Source organism: Vitis vinifera, chromosome 3, assembly GCF_030704535.1.
Source record: "Vitis vinifera cultivar Pinot Noir 40024 chromosome 3, ASM3070453v1".
Classification (NCBI taxonomy): domain Eukaryota; kingdom Viridiplantae; phylum Streptophyta; class Magnoliopsida; order Vitales; family Vitaceae; genus Vitis; species Vitis vinifera.
The window spans coordinates 1,250,768-1,272,843 of record NC_081807.1 but is presented as its reverse complement, the minus strand read 5'-3'; the positions used below and the strand labels follow the sequence as shown (position 1 = coordinate 1,272,843).

The 22,076-nt window shown below is 37.2% G+C and overlaps 2 protein-coding genes across 3 annotated transcripts; both read right to left on the bottom strand.

Annotated features, from left to right (window-relative positions):
* Nucleotides 1–3,056: 3,056 nt before the first annotated feature.
* LOC100250330 (translocon-associated protein subunit alpha) lies at nucleotides 3,057–7,362 on the bottom strand. The gene is made up of 8 exons (XM_002275180.5): nucleotides 7,183–7,362; nucleotides 6,522–6,680; nucleotides 6,370–6,420; nucleotides 6,036–6,124; nucleotides 4,637–4,714; nucleotides 4,316–4,519; nucleotides 3,740–3,811; nucleotides 3,057–3,484 (listed from the first exon to the last, which is right to left on the bottom strand). Exons 1-8 carry the CDS (start codon nucleotides 7,238–7,240, stop codon nucleotides 3,434–3,436), a joined length of 762 nt encoding a protein of 253 aa, XP_002275216.3. The 5' UTR covers nucleotides 7,241–7,362; the 3' UTR covers nucleotides 3,057–3,433.
* Nucleotides 7,363–8,096: 734 nt separating this feature from the next.
* On the bottom strand, nucleotides 8,097–19,325 carry LOC100255509 (protein XAP5 CIRCADIAN TIMEKEEPER). Of its 2 annotated transcripts, none has more exons than XM_003631527.3 (12): nucleotides 19,018–19,325; nucleotides 11,908–11,973; nucleotides 11,731–11,795; nucleotides 11,504–11,616; nucleotides 10,984–11,083; nucleotides 10,755–10,831; nucleotides 10,604–10,665; nucleotides 10,328–10,459; nucleotides 10,144–10,197; nucleotides 9,646–9,711; nucleotides 8,522–8,596; nucleotides 8,097–8,387 (listed from the first exon to the last, which is right to left on the bottom strand). In XM_003631527.3, the coding sequence occupies exons 1-12, from the start codon at nucleotides 19,186–19,188 to the stop codon at nucleotides 8,337–8,339; spliced, it is 1,032 nt and encodes a 343-aa protein (XP_003631575.1). In that variant the 5' UTR covers nucleotides 19,189–19,325; the 3' UTR covers nucleotides 8,097–8,336. The 2 variants fall into 2 exon arrangements, with proteins under 2 accessions (XP_003631575.1, XP_002275138.2); XM_002275102.5 differs by having other exon boundaries at nucleotides 10,984–11,056; nucleotides 19,018–19,310.
* Between the last annotated feature and the right edge of the window lie 2,751 nt (nucleotides 19,326–22,076).

Below are 22,076 nucleotides of genomic sequence, written 5' to 3'. Positions count from 1 at the left end.
CAACCCATTTTGTTCTAATAGCTCTGCTGATCTTAATTATGTTGATTAGTTTGAAAACAATACAACCCCAAGTGAAGGTTTTGTCAATCTTGGGCAGTTTTCTTTGTCAAAAGTTAATAGTCCTTAAGTCTCCCAACCAACCCCACTGATTCAAAGACTACTGATCTTTTCATATTTCCTAATCAAAAGGTTTTTAAGGGGCAGAGTGATGTTGTGATGTTGTAGAAGCTACAACAGAAAGCTTTGTCCAAGACAACTTGTAGAGACTGATGTGGCACATCAGAAACCCTTCAGCTTCAAAACAGTATAGTTATCATTATCACTCTCAAATAAAATGGGTTCATTTTCAGCATACCAAATAAATCCATAATTCTTAAATGAAATGCATGCTAAAACAAAAAATTAAAAGGTGATTGGGATATTATGATTTGACCCCTATGATATCACACTCTCCAGCTTTTCTTTTGATGGAGAGTTGTTATCAAAGATAAGTTTGTCCTAATTCATGTCTAATAGATTTGTTTTTCTTCAATTATTTTGTCTTACTTAAATGTCCATATCCATTACTGAGATCCTTGGTAGTCGGTATAGAAAATCAAACACCTAGACACATACCCAGATCTGAAAACCACTTTCAACACCTATGCTTTAGTAAATGTGAAACAAATTACCCTGTTAACCAAAAGTGGAAGCAAGCAAAAATCAGCATTCAAATGATTTGATTTGTAACCATCCAAAGAATTTGCATCAAGTCACATAGCAAAAATGCATGAAAACCCAACATTTTTTTATCATCATTGTGCAGTGGCAACAAGTATGGCAGTTGAAATTTTCCATTTGAATCCTCCCCAACAAACCGTCCTTATCAGTCTACCCTTTGATTAAAGGGTTGATAGGGATTTTTCATAAAACAGAAGGCAAAAATGCAACCCAACCCACATCGCAGAAATGATGTTGCCTTTTTAGTGAAATAAAAAATAAAAAAAATCCCTATTTTAATGTTGGGCATTAGAATAAGATGTCCAATATTCTCAAACAGATTCAGATATGAAATTCTAATGTGAATGGTTGTCTGAGTTGAAGGTGATTTTTTGTGTGGGAATGTGTGGATGATAGCTCTCCAGAGATGCCCATGGTGGCCAGCAAAGCCCATGCTGTTTGGAGGTGGCTTTTGTCAAAAAGTATTAATGAAGCAACTTTAGTGGGTGATGGAGTTGATGCGCTGAAAATGCTGGTTTTATTGATGTCATTACCTTACACATTACATGCCCATAAAGGAATTGTGGTCACAATCCAATAAGGCAATCAGTTGAAAATGGAGCATTTCTAGGTTTGAAAATGGAGCATTTTTTGAGACCTATTTGAACGCTAAAAGTGAGACAATTTTGAAGATATTTGAATAAAAAATTTTAAAATTTGTCATCATAAATATAATTTTTAAAAATGTTTAAATCAAACTTAATTTACATCTAACAAAAATCAGAAAAACCCTCCTCCCCTCGACTGTGACCTCAAAATAGATTTTAACTTAAATTGTAAAAGCAGGCGATTACTTTCTTTGATTGCTAAAAGCTTTCTAAAATTGTGAACATCTTTTCCTATTTTTAGAATTAGAGTAATACAAGCATTTTTTTTTGCATATTAATCGAATTAATACTCATTTTAAGTGTATGATTTAATCCAATTGCATCATACCTAACGTACATCCCTTTTTTTAGTCTCATTTATTTGTATCATAATCATATATATTCATACCTTCATTCAATGACTTAAATTTCACCATGGTCGAAATTACAAGTTCAGTAGCCACCCTTCAGTCAACTGAATTCCTAATTCAGTCAACGTTAGCAGTCAAAAGAAGAAAAAAATATCAAACAAATGGCCCTAGGAAAAACCTGTTATTAGGTCGGATTTTTAATTTCGGGAGTCCTTAAATTGGTGAATTCAATCCCCATCCCACATTGTTCCCACTTGCTTCCCAGTTGAGGGGTTGGAACAGAAGGGAAGAGTTTCAACCAAATGGCTTCTCCAATCGGTCCCATCCTCGCCTAGTTTCTCAGCAAATCCGAACAAACGGGTTCTGGGATTTGTCCTGATGATAGTACCTTGAGGGCAAGGCCAAATCTTCTATCAGTCCCTGCTACAATGGGGTGACTGGGCAACAATACAATTTTCATTGCTTGCTTCTCCTATATCTGAAAGGGATATCCGGGGGGCTTTTTTTTCTGGCTTTAACAGCCTACCTTATAAATTCTAGGCACTGGCAATAACTATATGCCCGTATGCAAGACAACGAACCAGCCATACGTTGAACCAGGGCCTGAAGCACAGTGTGTATTTATGGTGCTGGTCCATACAATAGAGTGAAGAGTAAAGAGTAACATCAGAAATAAATGGAAGAGGCAGAAGCTAATCCATCCAACCCAAGAAGTACGGAGCAACATCTGGCACATAAACACAATTGAGTCTTGACATCACTGAGGCAAATGAGATTCGTCCAACATGGGAAGTATAGGGCAACAATGGCACCTAACACAGTCGAGCAATGACAATAGAGGATAAAGCAAACAAATAACAGCTTGTGATATTTATCATTACTATATAACAGAAAAACTGAAAAAGAACGAGCTTGCACTTGATCCTAAAGAACAGAATATGACCTGTCGATAAAAGGGCATTTTAACCTTACAAGAAAACCAACAACTACCTTGATTTTACTAAATTCCATGAACCAACCAAGGGTAAATGCAATTCTGGAGAAGACATGTTCCCTAATTATAATGGATAAATGTTCTTACCAGAATCATATGGATTCTGAACTTCCCTGTGAAAACACTCCTAAATAAAAATGGAAGTCTTCTTGAAAGAGGTGGGTGGCTTTTAACAGATTATAACAGGTATCACTCACTCTAATGAGTGGTCCTGCATCAGGTAAAACCATCTGCACCTGGGAAACAATTGAAATGTGCTATAGACACCCTCATTGAAAAAAATTGAAAGGTAAAAGCGCGTCTTATGAGTTATATGACACATCAAATGCAGTAAAAGCTGCAGCATTAATCAAAATAACATGTATCCTTCTTGGGCATTCTCAAAAAACAACTTTGCAGCTTCCAATTCATCAAGATAACAAGCCAATAATTATCAAATTGGAACAGAAGAATTAAGCACGATCTAAAAAAAAATTCCTATGTTCTAAGGAATCTGTGACATTTCTACCTCAAATATCCGTTAGTTTTTCTTCAAAAAAGGCTCAACTTTCAGTATCTCCAACAAAAATTTAAATGCAAAGTTTTGTCGACATGCTACAACAGCAAGGCAGGTCTTTTCTAGTCTAATTTCCCAAAACTATTTAAACCTTTGGGATAACTTAAAGATCTTCAAATGACTAATGTGAGTTACAGAAGTCCGCATTTTGGTGTAGTGAGCACATTCACTTCTTTTTCTTTGATTTGCTGGACAATGATTGAGTATACGCAGTCCCCTGAACAGTGAAAAGAAGGGAAAAAAATAAGATACCAGCAACAATTGTTCTCATCTCATTCTCGGCAATAATTTCATGATAATTAAACCTAACTTTTGTACCTAAAAGACAAAAAGGATTTTCATCCTCACTCCTTGCCAGCAGAAGGAAACTCAAAAAAATAACAAAGTAGAAATGCAAATCATGGAAAGAATGAAATGACAAAACAGTGGGGAATGATTCGTGTATGATGATGATGATGCAGAAACTACACACCTGAAGCCACTCATCCAGTGAGGCATCTGTAGTCCCAGTTCCAACTTCTACCTTTGGCGCCCTCTTAGTTTTCTTACGAATCAAACCATACACATTAAAGCAGAAAAGAATTAGAGATTTTTCTGAAGGAAAATGGAAAAGTAAGTGGACAAATAAAATAAATGAAAAGTCACAGGCAAATATCAAATAAGCTGTCTGCTTCTTTCTCATGTGTGTGTAGGCTTCTCTTGTACATGCAAGCATAGGGTGTGTGTGTGGTCGCCGGGGGGAGTCTAGGGAGAAATGCATGTCAAAGAATTCACAGAAACAGCAACCAAACTTGCTAAAACAAATAGGCAGTTTCCCATTCCTCAAATTAAAATCTCCATAATGAGGTAAATTCCAAATTCCACTGAACAGAGATCTCAACACAGGCAATTGCAATAGGACTGTTTCAAGCCAAAACTGGGATTGTCAAATTGGACAGGTACAATCATGAATATCAAATGAAGGTTAAATGAATCATAAATATGCCAGTTTGTATGACATGTAATGGAGTACATTGTTTACAATAAATGCATGTTAGAAAGAAAATACCTTGGATAAGTTTTGTATTTGGCCACGTATCCATACTCCAAAAAAGACAAGTAGGGCAATTCCAAGGAAGACAAGGAAAACAGACTCAATGCTGACAAAACCGCCAGCCTCAACAACTTCAATGGTTCCATTGTAGAAAACGCTTTGATAGGGATGCTGGTCTATCTCATAAACAATGGTGCCCACAAGATCAAATGTTCCGGGCTGAAAGAAGAAACGATATTATGCTTAAGGTCAACTATGTTTTTATTATTTCTATAGAGTTAAGGCTGAAATATTTATTTAAACAAACATGAAAAACTTCCATGTTAATGCTGGTACCTGCAAGTACTTGCTAACAGCAAATATGTATGGGAAAGTAGCCTGAGCTGAGGCTGGAACTGATGCATTGTTAAAACCCTACAATTTAGAACATGTGTAAATAAGTAATAACAAACCAGAGAAAAAAAAAAGAATAAAACAAGTTAGACAGTAGTTTTTATTCCTAAGCTGTGATAAAGGACAATTTCACAATGATATCAGATTGAATGATGAAGAATCAAAAAACCCTTCCCAGATATAGACAAACCAATGCAGTTTTAAATATAAGAATATTAAAAAAAGCTTAAGATGCATGGAAGATTCATATCAACCGTGAGCTAATGAGTGGTTCACTACTAAGATAATTGGAAATAACTATCCATGACATAATTAGGAGCAGATAATAATGGTTGTATAGCATGGGACACTTTTAGAAAATCTACACTGCATTACAAGCAGTTTCTTCAAAAGATTATCTGGAAGATGCAGATCCCAAACAAATCACAAAGTCAACAAGTGTTAGGCAGGAAATATGATCTTTTAAGCTCATATCAATACAAAAGACATCAGGCGGACTGTAATTTCAACTAAGCAACAGAATCATCAGACAAAAAATGAGCATACTGAAGATATTTTTCATCTCCACATTTTTAGTTTTATTTTTTTGATAGGTATATTTTTCATCTCCACATGTTTGAAAGCATCTAACAAAGCTGAGATTTTTGTGACATTAGAACTGGCTATTGGCAGATCTTTCACAGTCATTCAGGGGATCCAAAAGGTAGACATTCCTTGGTATAATTTCAGGCAATTAAACATCAAAATCAAGCCATGATGAAGTTTGATGGTGTTGGTCATAATGTCAGGATTGCTGATACTGTTTTGCAATGGTGGTGTTGCTGGAGATAACAGCAACAAAGGAGTTGATGGATTGATAGGTGGTTATGGTGGTGGCAGAGTGGTTCATAGCATTGGTGGTGACACCTTTACCATTTACCCATTTAAATTCACTTTGGTGAGATATTTTCATGGTTTTTTTCCACTTCAATATGAAAGAAGCAGAATTAAGTTCTCTAAATCATTCTCATAATTGCCAGAAATAACACTATTACCACATGTGAAAATTACAGAGATCCAATGAACCAAAGATAACTTACTCCAATGTTGCACCATAGACTAAAAAACCAACCACAATATTCATAGAATGTGTAGAACCAATCACAATATGTTTCCACAATGCAAAACAGAGTAATGTGATATCTTTAATAAAACAAACAAAAGCAAAAGCTAAGTAGAGGCAGTTCTTATATGTGATTGGGCACAAAATATAGGATTTAATTGATTTGGCGAAATTAGTAGCTGATTTAGACATCAGGAATGCACCAACATGACATGCCAAAGTAAGTAAACGTCTAGTTACCTGTGTAGAAAGGTTCTGGACCAGCAGCTGGTGATTAAAAGGAAGATGGACACTGGCCTTAACTGCAATTACATTCAAGCTAGACTCTCCTGTTTTTTAATCCAAAAGCAGAAAGTGAACTACTACCTTAATGATTTACAACCCACAAATGCAAAAATCAAGAAAACGATGGAAGAACAAGAAAATGGATAGGCACACTGAGTGACAAAATCACAAAAATAAGATTATAATCAGAGTTTCATACAGAACATAGGCATTGAACAATAAGAAATTGACTTAACTAGAACACGGCAATGCAAAACCAACCAATAGCTCTATAAACTAAGAATTTTACCATCATTTTTCATTCCAACTAATAGCTCAGCCTCTTCCCCTGCTGTCACCACTGCAAAAGGAGAGACAAACAAAATCAACCCACATCTTGTAAAGGAAGCAAGTTCACAAACATAAAATGATTGTTCCGTTCACTATAGAAAATATTCTTACATCGTGCCGAATTTTTGGGGAAAACACAGACTGTATCCACTCCCGGTGCCGGACTGAAACTCCCATCACCAAAGTCCTGGGCATCCTCGCCAACAATGCCAAGATCACCTCCTTCTTCAGCAGCTTCGGAAACTTCCACCTCCGATTGACATCTAGCAACTGCCAAGTAAAAGAACAGTTAATTACAAGGGGAAAAAAACCTCACAGAACTCATCCATAAGATCCCAACCACAAAGTCAAATCAAATTCACTAAGCAAGTGAATTCAATATAACACGACTCAGTATAGGACCTAGCCCATAAAGTCAACGAATTTCAAAACCTACGGCCCCGATTGCCTGCTGAGAAGACAAAAACAAATACAATCAAAGCAAATAATTCAACTATTATCTTCAGTTGACTTCAGTTTTCATATCTAACAGACAATAACAAGAGCCTCTATATCATTTTTGATAGCGAAAACTAATTTTTGCCTCGTATTCTAGTCATTCAGAATCAAACAATCAGATCCCATTTAGAGAGACCTCGTGTGATGAGAAAAGAAAACCCTAGGCAATGGATTCAGGCCCCCGATCTCAGGCAGCCAGGGAATCAAGAAGTTGTAAGGCGTGATTAATGGAAATGGATCTAGATCTGAAAATTGAGAAAGAAGAGAAGAGAACCTTGAAGGAAGGGAGAGCAGAGGAGGAGGAAAGCCAGAAAGAAAACCCTAATCGCCATTGAGAGAGAGCGCACGAAAGGAAAGGGACCCAAGGCGCTCGTACAAAAGGCCCGATAGCTGGCTATGGTTTTAAATCTCGGCTCTTGGGTCAATGGATATTCGAATTTTCGTATTTAATTTTTATTTATTGTTTTTTATCACATACCTCTAAACCTCACACATGTTTTTTTTTTCTTAATTAACATATAAATTACAACCACAATTTTGCAAGTTTAAATTAATATTAGTTTTTCATTTCTTCTATTATTTTTTTTTATAAAAAAGTCATGTGTCACGACGCGCCCAAATACAAAGGAATGGTAAAATTATTAAAAAATTTCAATTTTTTTTAAATAAAGCTTTATTAAAAATAAGCAATGGTAAAATTTAGGCGAATGGACAAATAATAAAAATTAAATTAAATTTTGGAAAAAAAAAAAAGAAGAAAAGAAAATTAATTGGAAATTTGAGGGAAATTCGGAAAATGAGACATGGGGTTTGAGGAAAATTTTGATCTGGTATTTATTTTTATTTTTATTTTTAATTCTTCAGCATTGAATTATTGAAACCTAGTGTCAAGTAAGCATCTTCAAAGTGAAAAGGGATGTGAAAGTTGGGATGAGACATGCCCAAAAAAGTTAGGACTTTTCTTTCTTTAAAGGGAAAATTGGATGCATGAATCAAAATAACAATTAAATCCTAAAAAGAAGCCCTCACTTTAATTTTGTAGAAAAATGGCTTTCTTTCTAGTCTTTTACACGCCAACTACACTAGAGTTAAAAATTGTTTTACAAAACAAAAAAATAAAAATAAATAAATAAACTAAATCATAATTAAGTTTAATTTATGAACTACGCTTAGACATCTGTAGAAGTATTCAAGAATCACACAACATTCTATCAACTAGGCTTTCCTCGTCGACTAGAATGGATAAATGTACCTATATAGATTAAAAGGTTATAAACAACAATGAGATTACCCCAGAGTCATCAATCTAAGCACTCTTTAATTAGTACAGAGAAGCCGGTATCTGATGAGGAAATAGACTTTAGCAAGTTGTAAGAAACATGTTACAGATACGCCAAATAATGTAAATATTTGTCTAGTAGATGATAATCAATCTCCATGGATGGTGTAGCGCTCCCATTTCTTCGTGGGGTCGTATATCTGCATTAAATAGAGTAGAAAAACTGTGATTAGAGAGAACATACAGAGAGGTATGGTTCCTGTTGAGAATGCTTTAACTTGAATGTTAATGATGATGAGTTCCATGGAAGAGGGAGAGAAGAAAGAGATGGCACCTCCCATCTTGAAGCAGGAAAGATGTGTTTGTTCTTTTCGTACCAGTGCCTTTCGACAACTTTCCCAGCATGGGACTGTAGAAGGTTGGAGACAAGATGAGTATTTAAGTTGATAAGAGAGACAGAAATTCAAGAAATATAAATAAATTCAGATATAATAAGGAACATCCTGACTAAATACCCAGTCTCAAGACATCAATAAACAGAATAAGAAAATCCCACCGTGTGTGTGTTTCTCGTTCAATCTAAATCCATAGGAAAAACCTCATCTGATAAAAGAATTCAAATCAACTATGAAATAAATTCATCAGATTATCATTTTCCTTGAAAATTTTCCTGAACTGTCAAAATCAATCACACCAATCAAGTGCTAAAAGACTTGAGATACTTGAGGATCCATATTTCATGGTTAAGTTTCTGATGCAAGCTGCTAGGAAGTAAAATGTGTAAAATCACAACCTTTTTTGTTTGAGGGGAAAATATCTTTCAAGAGAAGAATAAGTTTCAGGTGTAAAAGTTTATCACTGAAGTTCTGATTAATTTTACCTAAGTGAGTAAGATAACCACTAAAATAAATGGGTCCTTAAAGAACCAAGCAAGCCATGGTAGTCCATTGTGAACACCAATCTGCATTGGTGAAAGTAGCACTTTTGGATTCTCATGTTGGATTACATGAGCAAGCAAGCTTAAAATCAAACAGGGTTGTAAACACACTCCAACCAGCTTGGGAACAAGCTTGAATACAGCTAGACCTACAGAAAGAAAGATTCATCAGAACTTGACCTAGGGTCAAGCTCAAGCAGGACTGAAGAGCAACCAAGCAGGTCCAATATCAGATTGGCCTGTATGCAGTACTAAATGCTTAAATGCACAGAAAGATACATATACATACAATTGGATATATGTAGGTGATGGTAATATGAAACTTTTTATTTTTGGGTGAAAAAGAACAATGTGAAATTTAAAGTATGCTTCAGAAAGGCAATTTAATGCACTATATACGAATTAGTTTTAGCCACTCCGAACTTGCTTCTAAAATTCAGTCTTAAAGGTTGCTTAGCTTCTTCAAATATCTTCACAGAATTATATAATGATAAAGAATTAAGTTAAGGTAGGAAATGTACCTCATCCTTCTCTATTGTTGCATCAGCAATTGTTCGCACATCCTCATGCACATCGAAGTGGAAGAGCTAAGTAGAATAAAAGGAACACATAGCAAAATGCATTAGTCTAGCATATCTTGAGAGAGAGAGAGAGAGATAAAGAGAGATTTTAATCCTTTAATTGGTCTAAGTGAAAGGATGGGAGGAAGGAGTGAGAATGGCGGACCATGGCCCAGTCCGAAAACTGGCTTAGTTAAATTGACTTTTTCATTTTCTAGATAACCAAATAGAGGAAACACACATTTGTTTTTTTCTCTCTTCTTGTGTTATCTTGAGTGGGGAACCATAGACCAGGCAGAAAACAGGCTCAGTTAAGTTGACTCTTTCATCCTCTGGATAATCAAACAATGGTAATGCAAATTTCTTTTATTCTTCCCATGTAATCTTTGCTAACCAGATGAAGCATTGGAGAAAATACCACCAATATGATTAAAAGAAATACAAAGGATTGAACATTACCGGTCCACTTTTGCCCCTGGCCTTGTTAATGATTAGTTCATAGAAACTGTGTTGCTGAGCGTCCACAGGTATGAAAAAAGCAAAGCAGAATTAGTTAGCAGATACTCAGGAGAGAGAACAAAATTATTTAGCATATATTCAGGACAGAAAATAAAATAAGTTTAATTAAATCAAGTCATCTTACATGAGGAATGATAAGATCTTCTTTCACATAAAGCAGATTCTCCACAGAGGTGGTACGAATTTCCCTAAACTCTGGTGCAAGTTGCTGCTGAACAGCCCGAAGAAACTCCCCTATGGAATCACCTTTGCGTACCTAAATAGAAAGTGAAACAAACATAAATGCCAAGAAAAATCAAAGAATGAAGATAAATACATTATTTAATGAAAGAGACCTGAGAAAGACAAAATCAAGAGTGAAATATATTGATTAAGTGCAACAAAGGTAGTCTTTCCTTACTTGGATTACTCGCCTATGACCTGCCCCATCCCAGTAGCTGTAAGTGATCTCAAGTGGCTCATCTGAAATACAGGGGAAACTTATTGTTACAGGATAAAATACTATATCATGCATTGAAATCACACAGAAGAGGATCAGAATGTAGAATTACTTCGAATCTGTTCCTGCTCGCGAAGCCACAGTTTCCTTAACCTTTCCCTCTCAGCTTGTTCCTCTGCCTCTCGCTCACTGAAAGAGTATCCTCAGCACCCCTAAGCTCAGATGTTAACCCCAAGACCAGAGAGAGAGAGAGAGAGAGAGAGAGAGGGGAAGAGAGAGAGGGGGAGAGTGAGAGAGACAAGAAGAAGAGGGGGCGGGGGAGAGAGAGATTGATGCCACACCTGTCTGGTAGAAAGCTTGTTTCTACTGTGGGATCTTTTCCAAATTTTCCAAACTTCTTTGATTCTTTGCCTTCTGCAGATAACATAGGAGACACCCAGACTGCTTATATGGGAGAAGAGAGAATCAGCACTACAAGTTCTGATCATACTACACAACTACATCATTTTTAAAGTTGACTAGAAATCTGAATATGTGAAAGCTTCCTTCCGTTCATGTATGTATACACCATGAACAACTACTAAACTGAAAGTAATGCTATTAATCATGGAGAGCCTCTTGGAAGTGCATCTCAAATAGATACAGTGGCTGTTGGTTTTGTACAAAACCACTTATCACGCTACTGAGCATGTCAAAAAGGCAAATTGGAGTGTGTTCATGACACAAATCATTTTTCTTGAGCTAGAACCACAATCAAGGATTTGGAAGTTGAAACAATTACACTCAGCAGAGGGTTGAACAAATTTGTATAATTTCAGGCGGATGAAAAGGTTTAAATCCGTGCTAAAGAAATATGCTTACCGTTTTCTCCATCTTCCTCTTCACTTCCATTCTCAATATCATCAGAAAAAGACAATCGAGAATTTCCCTTTATTTTCCTCTTTTTTCGTTTTTGTAATTGCAGCTCCTCCTCCCTATAATCCAAGGGGCAAGTTAAAAAGAAAAAATCCAATCAATAAATAGAATATACCCCATGAAGGCAATCAGATTTAGAAACATAAATATGTTTAACTGAAATTTTAACTTACTCCTGTTGCAGCTTCTGCAATTTCTCCTTTTCTTCCTCTTCAATTTTATTCCGGATATTAACCCTCTATGGTAAATATAACCAAGATCACCAGCAAGATATCCATTATTAGGTCCATCAAGGTTTTGCAATGCAGATTAAGAAAAAAAAATCTATTATGCTTAATAGGCTCTTTTACCTTCTCAACATATTCCTCTCTAGTCACAAGACCAACAGTTTCCTTCTTAAATGCAGTATCAAGGATCTGGACAATGCATTCAAAAAATAAATTAACAAATAACACAAGTATGGAATCCTTTAAACACACAACTGATGAGGTATATTTATTCACACAATCATCATTCTACATATATTAATTCTCTGTTTGGTTGACAAAAAAAATACATGAAAATAATACAAAACCTCACAAACCCTATCCTTATCATTGTTTAAATCCAAGAAAACCAAACCTACCACCTTTGATGATTTTCAGAACTCAAATTCATATTTTCTTTTCCTTTCACTCAACTTATTGCCAAAAATAATAACCAAGTCTTGATTCTTCTAGAAACATAACTACTCCATTAGAATGAATTATGCAGTTCACAAGAGAGAATGCATTCAAACAACAAAATCCTAATTCACTGTTGTTTGGAAAATAATAAAAGTTGTTGAATATAATGTATTTATAGTATATTATCTTTCCTTGTTAATATAGGACACATGTATGGTAGTTAGGACTCCTAGCCTTGTATATATATATCTCTCAATTGTAAGTAGAAAATATATGAATGAGAATAAGGTTTTTCTCTTTTCTCTCTCTCTCTCAACATGGTATCAGAGCCAAAGGAGAAAACCTAATTTTTTTTTCGGTTTAGCCGTGTAATCAATTTCCGGCGAACCGTCCAGTGACCGTGTTTCACTCCGGTCCCCTCATTTTCTTCCCGACCCACTCCGAACAACCTCATCGTCGTCGGATCTCCACCACGCCGGCAACCTTTTCCGGCGAACTTTTCCGGCGACGTCTTTTTCCGACACCGACCACACCAAGAGGAGCGCCTGGAGGAGATCTCCAACTTCTTCAAAAGCATCGGAGCCAGAAAACCCTCCACGCGCCGGCCACGCGCACTTCTCCTGCCGGCGCGTGAGGACGCGTGAGACATTTTCCGGCGACGCGCCTCCTCCTCCAGACTCGCCTGACGCCGACCAGCATCCCTACCTACCTGGTTCTCCCATCCGAGCCCTGCACGTACCTCTTTTGGGGATTTTTGTCTCCGTCAGCCCTCCAAACAGCCTTTCCGGCGAAGTTCCGGTTACTTTTTCTCCACCCCAATCCCTGCACGTGCCTTGGGAAGTGTTCTTCTACCCTTCTGGTGGTACCACGTCGCGATCTGAGGCCGTCTCCCTTTTTCGGTGGTGCCACGCCGCAATCTGAAGCCGTATTAGGGCTCTCTTCGATCCAAATACGTGAATATGACCACCAAAAATCAGATCTTTACCTCTGTTATCTCTGGATCTCCTATGATTACCTCAGAGAAATTGGTTGGCAGTGAGAATTATCGCTCCTGGTCTGCCTCTGTTGAACTTTGGTTTATGGGTCAAGGATATGAGGATCACTTGGTTACCCAGGAGGCAGATATCCCTGAGGTTGACCGCGTACAATGGAGGAAGATAGATGCACAGTTATGTAGTGTATTATGGCAATCGGTTGATCCCAGGATTCTCCTTCATCTTCAGGCCTATAAAACTTGTTTTAAATTTTGGACTCAGGCCAAAGGATTATACACGAATGATATCCAACGTCTTTATAAGGTGGCTTCTGCTATTGTCCATCTCAGCCAACAGGACTTGGATCTATCTACTTATATTGGTCAGATTGCCTCTCTTAAGGAGGAGTTCTTGATTGTGATGCCTCTTACTCCTGATGTTGGGGCTCAACAAACACAGCTTGACAAGTTCTTCATGGTCCTTACTCTTATTGGCCTCCGTCCGGATCTTGAGTCTATTCGTGATCACATTCTTGGAAGTTCATCAATTCCGTCCTTGGATGATGTGTTTGCTCGCCTCCTCCGTATTTCGTCCACTCAGACTTTGTCATCTGATAGCGCTTCAGATTCTTCTGTGTTAGTTTCTCAAACTACCTCTCGAGGAGGACGCAGTGGTACCCGAGGTAGAGGCCAATGTCCTCATTGCACCTATTGCAATAAACTTGGCCACACTCGCGATCGTTGCTATCAGTTACATGGAAGACCTCCTCGCACTGCCCATATGGCCCAGTCCTCTGATTCTCCGCTGCCTCAGCCTCCGAGCTCCTCCGCATCTCAGACATCTCAGGCTTCTATTGCCTCTGTTGCCCAGCCTAGTAATGCCTCTGCCTGCCTTACCCACACATCTTCTCTTGGACCCTGAATTCTAGATTCTGGAGCATCTGATCACCTATCTGGTAATAAGGATCTTTTCTCCTCTATTACTACTACCTCTGATTTACCTACTGTTACCTTAGCTAATGGTTCTCAAACTGTGGCTAAAGGTATTGGTTTGGCCCTTCCTCTGCCTTCTCTACCTCTCACTTCTGTCCTTTATACTCCTGAATGTCCTTTTAATCTTATTTCCATCAGCAAAATCACTCGTACTCTTAATTGTTCTATTACCTTTTCTGATAAATTTGTGACCTTGCAGGACCGGAGTACGGGGAAGACGATTGGCATAGGACGTGAGTCTCAAGGCCTCTATCACCTCACCTCAGATTCATCTCCTGCAGTTTGCATTTCCACTGATGCTCCTCTCCTCATTCACAATCGTCTGGGCCACCCTAGTCTCTCCAAGTTCCAGAAGATGGTTCCTCGTTTTTCCACTTTGTCGTCGCTTCCGTGTGAGACATGTCAGCTTGGGAAACATACTCGTGTCTCGTTCCCAAAGCGTTTGAATAATCGGGCAAAGTCTCCTTTTGAGCTTGTCCACACTGATGTTTGGGCTCCTTGTCGGACTGCGTCTACTTTAGGATTTCAGTATTTTGTCACTTTCATTGATGACTATTCTCGATGTACTTGGTTATTCTTAATGAAAAATCAAGCTGAGTTATTCTCTATTTTCCAGAAATTTTATGCTGAAATCCAAACCCAATTCAATGTTTCTATTCGTGTGTTACGCAGTGACAATGTCAGGGAATATTTTTCAGCCCCATTTACTTCGTTTATGTCTCATCATGGGATTCTTCATTAGTCTTCTTGTGCTCATACTCCTCAACAAAATGGGGTAGTTGAACGCAAGAATCGACATCTTGTTGAGACAGCTCGTACTATCCTCCTCCATAGTAATGTTCCTTTTCGTTTTTGGGGGGACGCTGTTCTTACCGCTTGTTATTTGATTAATCGTATGCCCTCCTCTGTCTTACACAATCAGATTTCTCACTTCCTTCTCTTCCCTGACCAACCACTTTATTTCCTTCCTCCTCGTGTCTTTGGTTGTACTTGCTTTGTTCATATTCTCACTCCTGGACAGGACAAGCTTTCCGCCAAAGCCATGAAGTGCCTCTTCTTGGGATATTCTAGACTTCAAAAGGGTTATCGTTGTTATTCCCTTGAGACTCATCGATACTTTATCTCCACTGATGTCACCTTCTTTGAGGACTCACCATTCTTTTCCACCACTTCTGAGTCTCTTCCTGCTTCTGAAGTCTTGCCCATTCCCATTGTCTCCCCACCTGATGTTATGCCTCCTCGACCACTTCAGGTTTATCATTGTCGTCCTCGTGTCGTTGCTCCTCTCCCTTTTGCTGAGGCACCTGCTGACTCACTTCCTATCCCTTCGGCTTCACCTGCCCCGGCTCTGCCTTCTCCTAATGACTTACCCATTGCTGTTCGGAAAGGTACTCGCTCTACTCGTAATCCTCATCCTATTTACAATTTTTTGAGTTATCATCGATTATCTTCACCCTATTCTGCTTTTGTTTTTGCTATATCCTCTGTTTCTCTTTCAAAGAGCACCCATGAAGCTCTTTCCCATCCAGGCTGGCGACAGGCAATGGTGGATGAAATGGCTGCTCTGCACTCTAATGGCACTTGGGATCTTGTTGTTTTACCCTCTGGTAAATCTACCGTTGGCTGTCGTTGGGTCTACGCAGTTAAGGTTGGTCCTGATGGTCAGGTTGATCGCCTTAAGGCCCGCTTAGTTGCTAAAGGCTATAGTCAGTTTTATGGTTCTGATTATGGTGACACATTCTCCCCTGTTGCCAAGATTGCTTCTGTCCGTCTGCTTCTCTCCATGGCTGCTATGTGTTCTTGGCCTCTTTATCAGTTGGATATTAAAAATGCCTTCCTTCATGGTGATCTTGCCGAGGAAGTTTATATGGAACAACCTCCTGGTTTTGTTGCTCAGGGGGAGTCTGGTTTAGTGTGCAGGTTACGCCGTTCTCTATATGGCTTGAAACAATCTCCTCGAGCATGGTTTGGCCGTTTTAGTTCTGTTGTTCAAGAGTTTGGCATGCTTCGCAGTACATCAGACCATTCAGTTTTCTATCATCATAACTCCTTGGGGCAGTGTATTTATCTGGTTGTTTATGTGGACGACATCGTCATTACAGGTAGTGATCAGGATGGTATTCAGAAACTAAAGCAACATCTTTTTACCCACTTTCAGACCAAAGACTTGGGGAAACTCAAGTATTTCTTGGGAATTGAGATAGCTCAATCCAGTTCTGGTGTGGTCCTTTCCCAAAGGAAGTATGCTTTAGACATCCTGGAAGAAACCGGTATGTTAGACTGTAAACCGGTAGACACACCTATGGATCCGAATGTCAAACTTGTACCAGGACAGGGGGAGCCTTTAGGAGACCCCGGGAGATATCGACGGCTCGTAGGTAAATTGAACTATCTCACCATTACTCGTCCAGACATTTCTTTTCCTGTGAGTGTTGTTAGTCAATTCCTACAGTCACCATGTGATAGCCATTGGGATGCCGTAATCTGCATTCTTCGATATATCAAAAGTACACTAGGCCAAGGTGTGTTGTACGAGAACAGAGGTCATACTCAGGTTGTTGGTTACACAGATGCAGATTGGGCTGGCTCACCCACAGATAGACGTTCCACTTCAGGGTACTATGTTTTTATTGGAGGTAATCTAATATCTTGGAAGAGTAAGAAACAAGATGTAGTGGCCAGATCTAGCGCTGAAGCCGAGTATCGAGCTATGGCTTTGGCAACATGTGAACTCATATGGTTGAGACATCTTCTTCAGGAGTTGAGATTTGGAAAGGATGAACAGATGAAACTCATCTGTGATAACCAGGCCGCATTACATATTGCATCCAATCCAGTCTTTCATGAAAGGACCAAGCATATTGAAGTTGACTATCATTTCATTAGAGAGAAGATCGCATCAGGATGTGTTGCTACAAGTTTTGTTAATTCAAATGATCAACTAGCAAACATCTTCACTAAATCTCTCAGAGGTCCTAGGATTAAATATATTTGTAACAAGCTTGGTGCATATGACGTATATGCTCCAGCTTGAGGGGGAGTGTTGAATATAATGTATTTATAGTATATTATCTTTCCTTGTTAATATAGGTCACATGTATGGTAGTTAGGACTCCTAGCCTTGTATATATATATATATCTCTCAATTGTAAGTAGAAAATATATGAATGAGAATAAGGTTTTTCTCTTTTCTCTCTCTCTCTCAACAAAAGTAAAGCCCACCAACTCTTAATTTTCACATTTCATTTTTTTCCTTATATATTAGGAATTCCACTGCAAAGCAAATCACCAGTAATATGAGTCCACTCCTCTACCCTACACCACTTTTGGTGGGTTGCACCAAGGACCTATGGATCATTGCCAGAGGGCACCGCCATTGAGCAACATCTCTGTTGGCATTTTGGATTTGTATTTTTGTGCTTTTCTACTCATTTTCTCAGTGTCCAATAAATGGATAATAAAACAAGGGAAAATGAGCAATCAAGAAATAAATTAATAGACAACACAAAAGGCCCCATTTCTCTAAAAACACAACTAGTTGGTCCTATCAAAGAAAAAAAAAACACAGCTAGTTGATTATATATATTCACACAACAATCACCCTATGCGCATCAATCCTCTGTTTGATTGATGAGAAACAGCATAAAAATAGAATAAAACCAATCATCAATCCTATAATGAAAACCCACCAACTTTTAATTTTACATTTCAAATTTGTATTATCACGCTCTTTTATTCATTTCCTCAGCAACTAAAGGAGTTGATAAGAAAATAAAGGAAACTGAACCACAAGAACCCTAAAGGCATTCAAGCAACAAAGTGTAAAAAAGAAAAAAAACAAGGAGACACGGCTCCATTCCCCTAAAAACACAACTAATCCATTATATATATTCACACAATTATTATTCTGTACACATGAATCCTCTGCTTGATTGACTACAAAATGCATGAGAATAGCATAAAATTGAACAATCAATCCAACAACCAAACCCACCAAAAGCTAATTTTCACATTCGAAATTTGTATTTTCTTGATGTTTGACTAATTTCTCAAAAATAAATTAATAAAAAACACACAAGGCTTCATTCCTAAAAAAGCACAACTAAACCAATTGGCTATATTCCCACAACTATCATTCTACACACAACAATACTCTCCTTGATTGAAGAGGAACTGCATGAACACAACATAACCAAACTACCAATCTATGGTAAAGCTTGCCAACTGCTTATTTTCACATCCAAAATTGTATTTTCTTGATCTGTCACTAATTCTCTCAACAACCAAACAAATGGTTATGGAAAACGAGGAAAAATGGGCAATAAACAACCCTAAAAAATAAATATGACATTCAGGTAACAAAATAACAAACAATATCAAACATCCAGCGTTCCATCCTCTAAAAACAGAACTAAACCATTATACATATCTGATAAAATTATCATTCTACATTCATCAATCCTCTTTTTGATTGACAAAAAAGTGCATGATAGAAACATAAGACTCAATCACCAATCCTCTAATGGAACCTACCAACTGTTGATTTTCACATTCCAAATTCATACCTTTTTGTTGTTTCACTAATTTTATCAGATAACACCGCTAACCTATCATACATATTCAATTGAGTAGCGAGAAAATGCCTGAAAATGGTATAAAACCGAAACACTAATCCTATAACAAAAACCCGCCAACTGTCAGTTCTCACATTTCAAACCTACGTTCCCTGAAACGAAAGCAAAAAGAGGAACAATAAACCCTAGATTGGTGGAAACGTAAGGATTGGGCGAACAGAGAAATGGAAAACCCTATAGATAGAAAAAAAGGACCTCGGAGGTGCCGGAGCCGAACTGAAGGAGACCGGTCTGGCCTTTGGAAGAAGCGGACTTGTTCTTGAGCTCTTGGATTTTCCTCCTCTCCACCTCTCTCTGCTTCTCCAGTCTCCGGATCCTCACTGCATCCTGGGCCGTGCCCACGTACCCATCTCCCATGCCCGACATCTTTCTCTTCCCTCTTCAGTTTCTCCCAATCCACGATGCTCTGAAAAATTTGTGTGAAACGGAAGGCGGCTTATATTTATACTAGAGTCGGCATGGAATGTATCATGGATCATCCACCAAAATCCATATTGGTTTCGTAAGACTTTGTTAAAAAAATTAAAAAATAAAATAAAATTATATATTCCTTGGAAAAAGTATTTTTGTGTGTTTGAAAAAAAAAAAGTTCTTTGTATTTACAATAAGGGTTAATTTTTGGTGTAAATACTTCTCATCGTCATTGATTTCACATTTCATCGGACTATAATAAGTTTATTTTAGTTATAAAATTTAATTTTTAGAGGGATTTTAGGTTAACAAATTTTAGGTAGGCGTCTTTAATCATTCTTTAAAAAATAAATTTTATATTTAAAATAAATTTATAAGAATTCTAATTGATAAAATTTTAGGTAGCCTCATAAGACATGAAGGAAATTAATTCTATAATCAATAAAAAAAAATGTTAGTATCCTTGTATGTTTTTTAATACCCAAATTATTAGATTAAATAAAGTATGGTCAGATTGTTATTATCTATGAGAAAAACAATTTGGTATAATGTGAAATAGTAATAAGTTGTAAATGCATCATACTTAATGGGTCACATGGAATTTGTAGGTGTTTGATGGGTCATTCCACCAATTGATTCACCTCTTAAGCAAAATTGTGGTTAGATTTAGTGATATGCCATTATAATTGACCCACCTTCTTAACCCTTAGAAAGCATTGGATGTGAAATAAACAACCCATTAGATGAGATAAAGAGGTAACCTATGTTGCCCTGGAGCTAGGGTAATTGCCTACCCTTGGACTAAGAAACTCCAAGGAGATGATCTAGATCAACGACATGTACAAGTACCTTACTTCTCTCATATTTTTATAGATTTTGTGAGTTTTGATATAAGACACCTCGACCTTAATTAATGAGACAATAAAGAACCATATTCATATTTATTTTTGTCATAAAAATATGGATAAATTTGTTGTTAATATTGTGGGTACCAAACCCAATATAAACAAAATAATATTCCAATAATGATGGCAATGGAAGTAAGACTAATTTTAAAATACTACATTGAAGCATGATACTCCCTACTAATCACACAACCCACTTTTTTGGTATTGCATTAGTTGATAGAGAAAGGGATGCGAAAATCCCTAATCATCTAAGGGACACCGACCTTTGAGCTAGTTATGGAAAGCAAGTGATACCTTTGGAAAGGAAAGGAATGTGAAGAGAGATAAACTCAAAAAAATTTAAGAAATAAGAAAGGTAAGATCCAAATATTTTATATTAAATGTGTATTAAATGTTTTTAAGACACTTTGAATCACCTATAATCAACATTAGGATGCAAAATTTGGCAGGACAAGGGACATCTTTCTAGTATTTTGACCGGAACTTATTTGGACAAAGGAATTGGAAGGAAAGTTTATAGGTGCAATCTACAACGGTGACAAGGCACTTGTGGCCTTAGAAGTGGCCACCCCAACAATTGCTAGAACCATTAAGTAAAATAATTATAAATTGATCATTGTTGTAAAATAAGGACAAATACAATGCAAATCAAGGTAGTAGAGATGAAATATATCTTATTTTGATATATATATAATAGGGAAGAAGAAATCAGAGAAGAGAATTGATAAAGTTGAGAGAATGAGAGGAAGAGAATTTCTTTCTTTTTCTCAGGCTGTATATTATAGGAGACGGAAAGCCCTTTTATAGGCTTTCCAAATGGCTTCCATTAATATCCCCATTAATGAATATTAATGAAACTCATAAACAACATTAATGATTTCCATTAATGAGTGTTAATGAAAGTCATAAATAATACTTAATTAACATTAATGTGGTGGCATTCATTACTACAATTATAACACTCCCCCTTGGATGCCCACCACATTGAAAGAATATGTCTCATTAAAATCTTGCTAGTAAAAAACCCTATAGGAAAAACCTAGCAAAGGAAAAAGAGTACAATATTCTTTTCTTGGTATATTAGGACTGCCTCGTTAAAAACCTTGCCAGTAAAACCCAATAGGACAAAATCTAGACGAAGGAAAAAAGAGTACAGTACATTAACACCTTTTTACAAGCATACTCCCCCTCATGTCGATATCCTTGAGTTGACGCATTCCAATCCTATGTATTAACTTCTTGAATGTTGAGATTGACAATGATTTTATGAATAAATCTGCTAGATTATCACTTGAGTGTATTTGTTGCACATCAATTTCATCGCTTTTCTGGAGTTCATGTGTATAAAAGAATTTTGGTGAAATGTGTTTAGTTCTATCTCCTTTAATATAACCCCCTATTATTTGTGCAATGCATGCAGCATTATCTTCAAATAATATTGTCGGGTCACCTTTGATAGAGGAGAGTCCACATGATTCCCGAATATGCTGGATCATAGATCTTAGTCATATACATTCACGACTTGCTTCATGAATTGCCAGTATTTTTGAATGATTTGATGATGTGACCACCATTGTTTGTTTGACAGATCTCCATGAAATAGCAGTACCATTGCAATTAAACACATACCCTGTTTGTGACCTACCTTTATGTGGATTTGAAAGATATCCTGCATCTGCATATCCAAGCAATTGTTGTTTTGATTCCCTTGAGTAAAATAAACTCATATCAGTAGTTCCGCGAAGATAACACAATATATGTTTGATACCATTCCAATATCTTCAAGTTGGAGTGAAACTGTATCTTGCTAATAAATTGACAGAAAAAGCAATCTCTGGACGTGTACAATTGGCAAGATACATAAGTGCACCAATAACACTAAAATATGGTACTTCAGTTTCAAGTAACTCTTCATTTTTTTCGCAAGGACAAAAT

What these genes read in the sequence shown, in the direction of transcription:
- LOC100255509 (XM_003631527.3), bottom strand. Translation starts at nt 19,188, where the DNA reads ATGTCGGGCATGGGAGATGGGTACGTGGGCACGGCCCAGGATGCAGTG. An exon ending in CGAGCAGGAACAGATTCGAA is followed by an intron (nt 10,666 to 10,754) that starts GTAATTCTACAT and finishes CCTGTATTTCAG; the next exon opens with ATGAGCCACTTGAGATCACT. An exon ending in CCAGGGGCAAAAGTGGACCG is followed by an intron (nt 9,712 to 10,143) that starts GTAATGTTCAAT and finishes TATTCTACTTAG; the next exon opens with CTCTTCCACTTCGATGTGCA.
- LOC100250330 (XM_002275180.5), bottom strand. Translation starts at nt 7,240, where the DNA reads ATGGCGATTAGGGTTTTCTTTCTGGCTTTCCTCCTCCTCTGCTCTCCC. An exon ending in AGTTGGAATGAAAAATGATG is followed by an intron (nt 6,125 to 6,369) that starts GTAAAATTCTTA and finishes ATTAAAAAACAG; the next exon opens with GAGAGTCTAGCTTGAATGTA. An exon ending in CTGTTAGCAAGTACTTGCAG is followed by an intron (nt 4,520 to 4,636) that starts GTACCAGCATTA and finishes TTCTTCTTTCAG; the next exon opens with CCCGGAACATTTGATCTTGT.